The sequence below is a fragment of the Hyperolius riggenbachi genome, chromosome 2 (assembly GCF_040937935.1).
Source record: "Hyperolius riggenbachi isolate aHypRig1 chromosome 2, aHypRig1.pri, whole genome shotgun sequence".
In the NCBI taxonomy this organism is placed as follows: Eukaryota; Metazoa; Chordata; class Amphibia; order Anura; family Hyperoliidae; genus Hyperolius; species Hyperolius riggenbachi.
In genome coordinates, this window is record NC_090647.1 from 420,893,398 (window position 1) to 420,905,405 (window position 12,008).

A 12,008-nucleotide genomic window follows, 5' to 3' on the forward strand; every position below is an offset into this window, starting at 1 on the left:
GAGGGTTAATTGACTTTTCTGTTTTACATGCCACACCCCCTCCAGCACCTCCCTAATACACATTAAAATATTTAAATGTCTTTGCTCAAGGCGAGGAGCCTGTATTCTGTGTTTTTTTTTAGCTTTACATTTTTGTATTTGTGTCCCGTCCTTACAAAAACATGGGTGAAAAGTGAGCACAGAACTGGTGACTTTAGTGAGTTGGATAGATCTACTAGTTGAATTATACATGTTGATATGTGAAATTGCTGAGAGCAAGTAATAGTAAATTACTCTGGCATATTCTGCCCTCCCAGACAAAAACACACGAATTAAGAAGCAATGCCAGAATCAAAAAAGGTACAATTCTTTAATATACCTTGCAGTTTCTTTTCTTTGTTTTTTATCTTTTTACTTGTTTTTTTTTGCATGACTTAGACAACCCCAACATTTGCATTTTTTCATTTTTTAGAATTAAGATTTTTAACATAAAAAATACTTTTTAATTTTTTTTCAAAAATACAATGGGTTCTTTCTCTTTAAAAGTTCATCTTTCTTTTAGTAAAAAGCTTTCTCGGCGTCGCATTCTTATAAAAAGCATGTTACACCGTGTCATGAAAAGTGCTTTTATAAGCTAAGCTGTGGAGGGAGAGACACCTCGGTGCAGGAGAGCCCATTGCCAGGGAAATGCAATGGAGGAAGCTCTGCCACTGAACTTATTACAAGCCTTACAATGTAGGTGCCAAGGGAGTGACCAGAGACTAATAGAGTTTTGCAAAGACCAAAACTAAGCATTTCTTCAAGTGTGTAACTAGCCAGCAGGTCACACTGATCTCAGAGGGAACATCTCACCTGAAAACAACATTCCTTCCTTACATAACCCTGTAATCATCCCTCAACCATTTGTCTGAGCTGGTAGAAAACCACTGAACAGATAATCAAAGCAAACAAAAAGTAGTCTAGAAAATTGAAAGAATTGTCATACAAAGTCACATGGATTCATTATTAAAATCTGGTCTATTAGGTCCTTTGGGAAAACTGTAGTGACCAATTAAGCGGTTTGAAGTAAAACAAAAGACTATAAATCTGTTTTCCCTTTTGGTTCATCAAAGCCTTGGCGCTTTTTTTCCTTTTTACTTCTGTTGGGTTAAAATCCATTTTTTGGCACTGTTGTTTTTGGCCAACAAAAACCAACAACTTTTGAAAATCCAGACGATGGCCTGCGACTTTGGGGACTGATATCCAGTATGACCAGCTGGATGAGTGCCCATTCCAGGAGGATGTCTTGAGAAATGAGTCCATGTAGATGGCAGACATCTGTAACTTTTCTGCATTGAGGGTGGTTCGGTCTTGCTGCATGTCCTGACGTTCTCAGGATTGTACAATATACTGGAAACTGTGATTTCAGACACTGCACATTCACTGCTGGTCCATTTAAACTATGTGTCAGGACAGCTGGATTCACTTCCTCAGATCCAGAACACAAACCTGGAAAAAAAGTCACATATCAGACAGCTAAAGAGAAGCCATATGTGTCAAGGCACTATTAAACAGGCGTTAGCATATTATAACATAATGTATCTATCATGAGATCATACTGTCCCCTATCTATCTATCTATCTATCTATCTATCTATCTATCTATCTATCTATCCCTGAACTAAAATTTAAGAAACTGGAACATAAAAGAACATTAAACTCATTAGCAGCTTCAATAGAGTTATCTTGTTTGAGATATGTCAGAACTCGTGCTGTAAAATCTTGGAATGCTTTGGTCTCTCTCTACTAGCAGAAAAAATAGAAACTGAAATTAGACGTCCTCTGTTATTGTCTCACACTGCCCCCTAGTGGCATAGTGACAAGTGGGCATAAATACACATTACAGCACTACTAATTAGAAGCAAGGAAATGTAACAAATAAGAAATCAAAAAAGTGCTAAAATAAATTGGCGTGGAGCACTTGCAAACCTCTAAATAAATTGGCTGCTAAAGGGTTAACGTAGTCCCTGTGTGTAAAAATGTTTGGCAGTACCTAGGTAAACAATTTATATCAAACAAGTGCTAGAGATGGCCCGAACGGTTCGCCGGCGAACGGTTCCCGGCAAACTTCCATGGTTCGCGAGCGCGTAGAACCGCAAACTTTTCGGAAGTTCGATTCGCCCCCATAGTGAGCAGGCACATTGTAGCCAATCGGGCTACACTCCCTCCTGGAGCCCCCCCCCCCTCCCTTATAAAAGGCAGGCAACGTCAGGCTTTTCACTCACTCGTGTGCCTGCAATAATTAGAGAAGGGAGAGCTGCTGTGCAGATACCTATAGGGAAAGCTTAGTTAGGCTCTTGTAGGCTTCTTAGCTTGCTCTTTGCTGATTCTTATTGCTAAAAAAGCACCCTCAACTGCTCTTTTGAGAGCTAATCTTGTTCTTGTGATCTTTTTTTTGTGTGTGTGTGTCCCACAGACACTTGTGTTGCTTAGACAGCCTTGGTAATTCCTACTGTGTGTGCCACTGCCAGGCCCAGCACATTCAGTGACTACCTGTGTGTGACAGGTGCGCATTATAATACCCATCGCTGCATATATTTACCTGTTGTTCACAGTGCACCCACCTACCTATGTGAGTGCACGCAGTGTCACTGTGCCTGTCAGGTACCTGTCTGTGTGTGACAGGTGCACATTGTAATACCCATCACTGCATATACCTACCTGTTGTTCACTTCAGTGCACCCATCTACCTACGTGAGCGCACGCAGTGTCACTGTGCCTGTCCGGTACCTGTCTGTGTGTGACAGGTGCACATTGTAATACCCATCACTGCATATACCTACCTGTTGTTCACTTCAGTGCACCCACCTACCTACGTGAGCGCACGAAGTGTCACTGTGCCTCTGCGGGTACATGTCCATGTGTGACAGGTGCACATTATAATACCCATCACTGCATATACCTACCTGTTGTTCACTTCAGTGCACCCACCTACCTACGTGAGTGCACGGAGTGTCACTGTGCCTCTCTGGGTACATGTCCGTGTGTGACAGGTGCACATTATAATACCCATCACTGCATATACCTACCTGTTGTTCACAGTGCACCCACCTACCTACGTGAACGCACGCAGTGTCACTGTGCCTGTCCGGTACCTGTCGGTGTGTGACAAGTGAACATTGTAATACCCATCACTGCATATACCTGCCTGTTGTTCACTTCAGTGCACCCACCTACCTATGCGCACGCAGTGTCACTGTGCCTGTCTGGTATCTGTCTGTGTGTGACAGGTGCACATTGTAATACCCATCACTGCATATACCTACCTGTTGTTCACTTCAGTGCACCAACCTACCTATGTGAGCGCACGCAGTGTCACTGTGCCTGTCCGGTATCTGTCTGTGTGTGATAGGTGCACATTATAATACCCATCACTGCATATACCTACCTGTTGTTCACAGTGCACCCTCCTACCTACATGAGCGCATGCAGTGTGATATTTAATACCACCAGTCACTGTACCTGTTCGCAGTACGTGTGTGTGAGACAGGTGCACATTTGTAATACCCATCACTCCATAACCTACCTGTTGTGTTCAGTGCACCCACCTACCTACGTGAGTGCACGCAGTGTGATATACCACTCCATGCATACCTGTTAACTGCACCTGTGTGACTGCACATTGTATTAGTCAGGTCAGTGCATACCTTTCACTTCATCCCCCCCGATATGGACAAAACGGACAAAACAGGTAGAGGTAGAGGCAGACCCAGAGGAAGGCCACCCAGTAGGTCTGTGTGAGGTCGTGCTGATGTGATTTTGTGCGGCCCTGGACCAAAGTACAGTGCTCAGAAGAAGGCACATCCCATCAACTCCCAAGATTGTCAGGACATGGTTGACTATTTAACACAGAACACCTCATCTTCCGCAGCCACCAGCGCTACTACAAGCACCACATCCGCTGCATTTAACAGTTCACAGGAGTTATTTGGTGGGGAAATCACTGATGCACAACCATTATTGTTACAACAAGATGAAGGCGCTAAGCAAGTTACACCACCTCATATGTCTGAGTTAGGCGACACTATGGACGTAACGTGTGAGGAGGAGGATGCTGAAGTACCTGCTGTTGGTGCAGTTTTAGAGGTGTCTGAGGCAAGCGAAGCTGGGCAGGATGATTATGATGACGACGATGATACGGATGCCATGTGGGTTCCCAATAGAGGAGATGAACAGGGGGACAGTTCAGAGGGGGAGTCAGAGAGAAGTAGGAGGAGACGAGTTGCTGAAAGAAGCAGGGGGATCTCATCATCAGAAACAGCTGGTAGCAGTGTCCGGCGCCATGTATCGCCACCTATGGACAGCCAGCCAACATGCCCTTCAACGTCAGCTTCTGATGCCACCATATTGCCATCACCTCATGGCGGCTCAGCAGTTTGGAAATTTTTTAATGTGTCTGCCTCAGATCAGAGCAATGCCATCTGTTCTCTCTGCCTTCAAAAATTGAGCCTTGGAAAGGCCAACACCCACTTAGGGACAACTGCCTTATGAAGGCACATGCAGAAAAGGCACAAACTGCAATGGGAAGAGCACCTGAGCAAAAGCAGCACACAAAAGCAAAGCCACCCTCCTTCTCCTCTTCCTCCTTCAGGTGCAGCATCTTCACTTTCTCCCTTGCACCTTCACAGCCACCCTCCTCCACTCCGCCTCTGATCTTGAGCGGTTCCTGCTCCTCTGCCCACAGCAGCCAGGTGTTTGTGAAGGAAATCTTTGAGCGGAAGAAGCCAATTTCTGCCAGTCACCCACTTGCCCGGTGTCTGATAGCTGGCTTGGCGGAACTGTTAGCTCGCCAGCTGTTACCATACCAGCTGGTGGACTCTGAGGCCTTCCGTAAATTTGTAGCCATTGGGACACCGCAGTGGAAGATACCAGGCTGCAATTATTTCTCTAAAAAGGCGATACCCAAACTGTACCGTGAAGTTGAGAGGCAAGTGGTGTAATCTCTGGCACACAGTGTTGGGTCAAGGGTCCACCTAACCACGGATGCCTGGTCTGCCAAGCACGGTCAGGGCAGGTACATTACATACACAGCCCATTGGGTCAACATGGTGACCAATGGCAAGCAGGGAGTACGTGGCTGTGCAGCGGAACTTGTGACACCTCCACGGCTTGCAGGCAGGCCTCCTGCTACATCCTCTTCGCTGTTGTCCTCCTCCTCCTCCTCCTCCTTGGCTGAGTGGCAGTTCAACTCTACTGGTGCTGCGATCTCCTTTTCAGCTACACAGCCCCAGCTCCCCAGGGCCTATGCTGCATGCCAGGTACGATGGTGTCACGCCATCTTAGACATGTCTTGCCTCAAAGCGGAGAGTCACACTGGAGCAGCTCTCCTGGCTGCCCTTAACAAACAGGTGGATCAGTGGCTGACCCCGCACCAGCTGGAGATAGGCAACATGGTGTGTAACAACGGCAGCAATCTCATTTCCGCTTTGAATTTGGGAAAGCTGACACATTTACCCTGCATGGCACATGTGCTGAATCTAGTCATTCAAAGATTTGTGTCAAAGTACCCAGGCTTAGAGGATGTCCTGAAGCAGGCCAGGAAGGTGTGTAGGCATTTCAGGCGGTCTTACACGGCCATGGCATGGTTTGACGATATTCAGTGGAGAAACAAGTTGCCGGTGAGACGCCTGATTTGTGATAGCCCGACTTGCTGGAATTCGACCCTCCTTATGTTCTCTCGCCTGCTAGAACAGGAGAAAGCTGTCACCCAGTACCTCTACAACTACAGTAGAAGGACACACTCTGGGGAGATGGGGATGTTCTGGCCCAACAACTGGACACTCATGCGAAATGCATGCAGGCTCATGCGGCCATTTGAGGAGGTGACCAACCTGGTGAGTCGCAGTGAAGGCACCATCAGAGACTTGATCCCTTACGCTTACTTTCTGGAGCATGCCGTGCGTAGAGTGGTGGATCAAGCTGTGGAGGAGCGTGAACAGGAACAGTTACAGGAGGAAGCATTGTGGGATCAATTCTCATCAGAACCAGATGTTTCCTCAACACCTGCGGCAGCACAGAGGGGGGAGGAGGAGGAAGAGTCGTGTGGGGAAGAGGAGTCCGACTCGGATGATGAGGAAGGTGTTTCTTTGGAGGAGGAGGAGGCGGTGGCGGCAGATGAACAACCGCAGCAGGCATCGCAGGGGGCTTGTGCTGCTCAACGTTCCCGTGGTATTGTTCATGGGTGGGGGAGGAGGAGGACTTACCTGACATCACTGAGGAAGAGCAAGAGGAGATGGCTAGTACGTCTGCATCCAACTTTATGCAGATAGCATCTTTCATGCTGTCCAGCCTGTTGAGGGACCCCCGTATAAAAAAACTCAAGGGGAATGAGCTGTACTGGGTGGCCACGCTACTAGACCCTTGGTATAGGCACAAAGTGGCGAGATGTTTCCAAATCACCAGAAGGCAGAAAGGATGCAGCACTTGCAGAAAAAGCTGGCAACTATGCTTTACAATGAGTGTAAGGGTGATGTCACTGCACAACGCAATAAAGGTACCACTGCCAGTAATCCTTCTCCCATGTCCACACAGGCAAGGACAGGACGCTCCAGTGATCTCATGGTGATGTCGGACATGAAGACATTCTTTAGTCCAACGCCTTGCATTAGCCCTTCCATATCCACCCTCCACCAACGCCTGAACCGGCAGGTAGCCGACTACCTTGCCTTAAGTGTGGATGTAGACACTGTGAGCAGCGATGAACCCTTGGACTACTGGGTGCGCAGGCTTGACCTGTGGCCAGAGCTGTCCCAATTTGCCATCCAACTTCTGTCTTGCCCTGTCTTAAGCGTCCTGTCAGAAAGGACCTTCAGCGCAGCTGGAGGCATTGTCACTGAGAAGACAAGTCGCCTAAGTCACAAAAGTGTTCAGTACCTCACCTTTATCAAAAAGAATGAGGCATGGATCCCGGAGGGCTACTGCCCGCCCGAAGTCAGTCCCCACACACAGCATCTCTGCCTGCACACTGTGTGACTGTCTGCCCCAAGACTAAGTCGCTCCCCACACAGCACCTCTGCCCGCAGGCTGCTTGACTGCCTTCTCCGCCACCACCAACAGGGTCCAGGACTCCAGGTGGATTCCTGAATTTTTAAGGCCGCTGCCAGCAGCAGCCGCTATAATAATTTTTCTGGTGCGTGTACATGCCTGCCTAATTTTTCTGGCTGCACTGCAGCTGCAACAACAAAACAAAAGGCATGTACATGTGCCCATTCCCCATCTAATAGTGTATGTTGAGCTGTAGCATGGTATGAATTATGTGTACCTTCCCTAATCTACAGATCCTTTCACACCTACCTGATTGTAAAAGCTTAAATTGGAATGGTGCATAGTTCATTATGCACTTAAGAGATTGTTAAGTGTTACATATATGTGACCTAGCCAGATAGAACAATAAATAATTTCTACATGAAAGCATGAGTTTGATTATATCAAAATGCATTTCAACTACATAAATAAGATCAAGCAATAAGGTGAATTTTACCTATAAGTACAATTTGCTAATTAATTACCATATTTGTTGGACCATGAGATGCACTTTTTCTCCCCCAAAAGTCGAGGGGAAAAGTGCCTGGCCCATATGCAATTCACTTTTTCACATGAATCTTCTCCTAGGAGATAGTCATCTTCTATTTAAAATAATTTACAGTACTTTTAGGCTGCTTACACACTAAAACGTTACAGGCGCACGTTAGTGCAGCCTGTAACGCTCCCCAACGCACAGCAATGGAACACAAGTGGGCTGTTCACACAGCCCACGTTGCGTTACATGTAACGCTGCACGTTCTTAAGAAAGTGCAGCATGCTACAGCGTTAGAGCGGCTTAAGCCGCGTTAGACTGTCTGCACATGCGCAGTCATGTTGGGGAGGAGCGGAGAGCGGCCAGGCACATGGCTAATTAATATTCACTGCACGTTGTGACGTGCAGTGTTTACTTCCTGGAGCGGCCGCTCTGTGCGGTGATTGGCCGGCGGGAAAACGTGATGCCGCATGCGTCCAAGAGTGCGCATCACGGCATCACGGCATCACGGACCCCAGAGTGAGCTGCACAATGCGGCTCACTCTGATGTGCACATCGAAGAGCACCAGGCCTTGCGTTAGGTGCACGTTATGCGACCTTAACGTAGCACCTAACGCAACGTCTTGGTGTGCAAGTAGCCTTAAAGTAAAGAAGTACCAAAAAGTAAACAAAAAAGTACTATCACAATTATTTTGAGTAATTTCTTGCTTTCTGGTGGCTTAAAAGGAATTTCATTCACAAGTTTAAAAATACCACCTAGGAGAAAACTCAAGAGAAAAGTTTAATTGCATATGGGCTCTTGCCAATAAAATGCATTTTAAACCTCCAGCGAACAAGAAAATACAGAAAATAATTGTGATAGTACTTTTTCTACTACTCTTTGTATTTTTTTTAATTGTGAAATGCTGAAAAGTTATTTTAAAGGACTTACGAGGCCAAGAATAGAAAAAAAAATAAAAAAAAGTTAGCTACCTGCATCAGCTTGTAAGGCCGCGCCCTCCGTGCCGTTCCGCCGGGTCCCCGCTGCTCAATAGCCCCCCGAACGGTCCCCGACCACGCGGCCCGGGTCAGGCTCCCCAGCCTGTACAAAGATGGCCGCCGAAGCCGGCCGCGGCTGCGCAGTACACATAGCCGCGGGTGCGGCTGCACAGCTCTAAGGCCAACCCCCCCGATCCACGTAACAGTAGCGGAGGGCGCGGACGGCGTCCTCCGTGCCTTACAAGCTGATGCAGGTAGCTAACTTTTTTATTTATTTTTTTCTATACTAAGTCCTTTAAAGAGAAGATGAAAAATGATCACCCGGTGAAAACATAGGAGAAAAAGTGAATTTCATATGGGCTGCAAGCTTTTTAGCTTGAGTTTTCTCCTAGGATATAATTTTTCATCTTTAATTTAGAATAACTTTTTGACACATTGCAATGGAAAAAGTACCAAAATGTAGGTGACAAAGTACTATCAAAATTAGTTTGAGCATTTTTTTGCTTGCTGCTGGTTTAGAAGGCATTTTATTGACAAGTTTGAACATCTCACCTAAGAAAAAACTCAGGAGAAAACATTAATTGCATATGGGCCCCTGTGTCTTATGGTCAGAAGGTGTCCCACAAAGGTGGATCCTGTGTCCATGTGTCCTCCCCCCAATCTCTTCTGTCCCCATGTCGCCTGGCTTCCTGTGTTGCCTGTCCCCAATGTCCTCCTTATCCTGCGTCTCTTACAGCCCTTTCCTACATTGCATTCATTTATATGTGCCCCCATATCCCCTCAGTGTATATATCTATGAGAGAAGGTGAAATACTTATCAAATGGCTGGAGATGCGCAAGAGTCCTATGATGAGCTAAGGATTCAGGCATTCGCCTCCGCTCACCAGGACTTACTTCAGCCTGATTCAGCACCGTGTAGTCAATCAGGCATGGGGCTGCAACATGGCCATCCATCACCGCGGCCTGCTTATTCTGACTGGAAGTGATGGTACCATAGGTGGGACCAAAGCTCTGTCCGGGACCAAGACTTTGTCAATGGTGGAGCCTTGGTCCCGCCTCCATGACCATTTCTTCCAGTCATAATAGCAGACGGCGGTGAATGGATGGCTGCGTTGCAGCTCCCATGCCTGATTGGCTGCCCGGCACTAGATCAGGTTGAAGCAAGTCCTCGTGAGCGGAGCTTGAATGCGTGAATCCTCAGCTCGCCATGGGACTACTGTGCATCTTTAGCCGTTTGCTAAGTATCTCACCTTTTCTTATTGATATATACACTGAGGGGACATAAGGGCATATATGGGTGACTGCAATGGAGGAAGGGGAAGTAAGATAAGTGGGGGAAGGAGGACATTGGGGACAGGTGACACAGGAGGGCAGAGGAAACACAGGGGGGCAGAGGAAACACTTGTATTGCTATTTACTAGTAATTACATGAGATTTATGTGGCATTTAGAATTTTAGTTAACTTTGATAGTTGTCCTTTAAAGGAAAGGTTCAGGGAAACCTGTAAAAAAATAAAAATCCCTATCCACTTACCTGGGGCTTCCTCCAGCCCGTGGCAGGCAGGAGGTGCCCTCGCCGCCGCTCCAGAGGCTTCCGGTCGTCTTCGGTGGCCGACCCGACCTGGCCAGGCCGGCTGCCAGGTCGGGCTCTTCTGCGCTCCAAGGATGGGCTCTTCTGCGTCCCACGCGGGCGCGCTGACGTCATAGGACGCCCTCCGGGCTGTACTGCGCAGGCGCAGTAGTTCTGCGCATGCGCAGTACAGCCCGGAGGACGTCCGATGACGTCAGCGCGCCCGCGTGGGACGCAGAAAAGCCCGTCCTTGGAGCGCAGAAGAGCCCGACCTGGCAGCCGGCCTGGCCAGGTCGGGTCGGCCACCGAAGACGACCGGAAGCCTCTGGAGCGGCGGCGAGGGCACCTCCTGCCTGCCACGGGCTGGAGGAAGCCCCAGGTAAGTGGATAGGGATTTTTATTTTTTTACAGGTTTCCCTGAACCTTCCCTTTAAGTGGCTGCAGCTCTTGCGCTGTGAGTCCGCCATGAGAAAAGCATGATATAAATGTTTTGTGTCTCATGATAGATGTTATCCCTATGTAAAAGTAGTGGAGTTAAAGGACACCCAAGTCGAAAATAAACTAATGAAATAAATGATTGTATCTATCTTCCTTCACCCAAAAATGACTTTTTTAAGATATTTCACAGTTTTATTTTATGTTTAAATCTACTTTTTAAGTTTTAACTGTTTTATTGTTTTTGCTCAATGACACATTCTTTGAAGTATGCCAGAGCTAAAATCTGGCATTACCCTTTTTACCTCTTTCCTGCTCTCACAAATAATTTTCTGCTAGGAAAGTGTTTTATAGTTGGAATTTCTTGTCTGTGAGGGTCACACTGTAGTCACTTCCTGTCTGAGTCAGGACTGAGTCAGCCACGTTTAGGGGTACATACCTGATATTTATTCTCTTTCAGGCAGAGAAAGAAAAAAGGCACACATAATAGTTATTTTTGTGCTTGGCACTCTACATACCCATGTCTATCTCATCATGTCACATGTCACCTCGGGTATCCTTTAAGCCAGCATTACCGCTTCTAAGGCCAGACCATGTTTCAATCCGTTTTTGATTTTAAAAATACGCTCTCTTTGACGAAAACAGATCAATAAACGTTCTGAAGTGTATCTCTGCCCTAACAAACAGCTTGGTTATTCATGTTTTTTTATATTTTTAAACTAATAATGTTGACATGGGACCCTACTAGTGCTTTATTATCATATTCCATTTAGCTATACTTTAATGCAGTTATGATTACATTGCTTGTACTGTTTATATCACTGATGTGAAGAGGACATCATTTATGGTGTTTTTTTTTTTACTTCTTATGTCATATGATGTGGATATTCTCACAAAGCAGTACTGCTGCTGTATAGGTCTCTAAGCCCCTCTGTCTAATGAGAACACTACATAACCACAGACGTTTGCTTCGGAAAAAGCATTGTCAGCACCTGAAGAGCTCCTGAAGAATATTGCTTTGAGATATACTGTATCTATAAATAGTGATCCCAGCTGCATGTTCCTAGAAAAACCATTAAAATGTTCTACATAACAATCTTAATTTAAAGGGGAACTGTAACTTTTTGGTTATTTTTTTTTTAGTTTTTAAGATATTAAACATTTTACTAATGTATATTTTAGAACCCCCTTTGAATTTGTATACCTTTTTGTTTTAAATAGCTAGGTGGCTGCAATCCTAGGACTCTAAATATTTCTGTACAGTCTGTTTCCACCATTCGTCTCCTCACTAGTTTAGAGATGCCACCCCAACCACAACCTCAGTTCTGTACATAAACTTTCTTCTGTCCTCAACTAGAATCACAGACTCACATTTGCATATACAAACTTACTTCCTTCTCTGGAATTCCCTACCAGAACATATTAATCACTCTCCAACCTTTGAAACATTGGGGCTGCTTGTACACCTAAGATTAGTGGTGCACTGCGGAAAT

The 12,008-nt window shown here is 46.2% G+C and overlaps 1 protein-coding gene across 5 annotated transcripts in view; it reads right to left on the reverse strand.

The window, feature by feature from the left end:
• Positions 1-367: 367 nt before the first annotated feature.
• The window catches only part of TBL1X (transducin beta like 1 X-linked), a 448,757-nt gene continuing 437,116 nt past the window's right edge, over positions 368-12,008 (reverse strand). For all 5 annotated transcript variants that reach the window (XM_068269906.1, XM_068269905.1, XM_068269908.1 and 2 more), the window contains one exon: positions 368-1,467. In XM_068269906.1, coding sequence (XP_068126007.1) covers positions 1,441-1,467 — 27 coding nt within the window. In that variant the 3' untranslated portion in view covers positions 368-1,440. The remainder of the gene's footprint in view (positions 1,468-12,008) is intronic.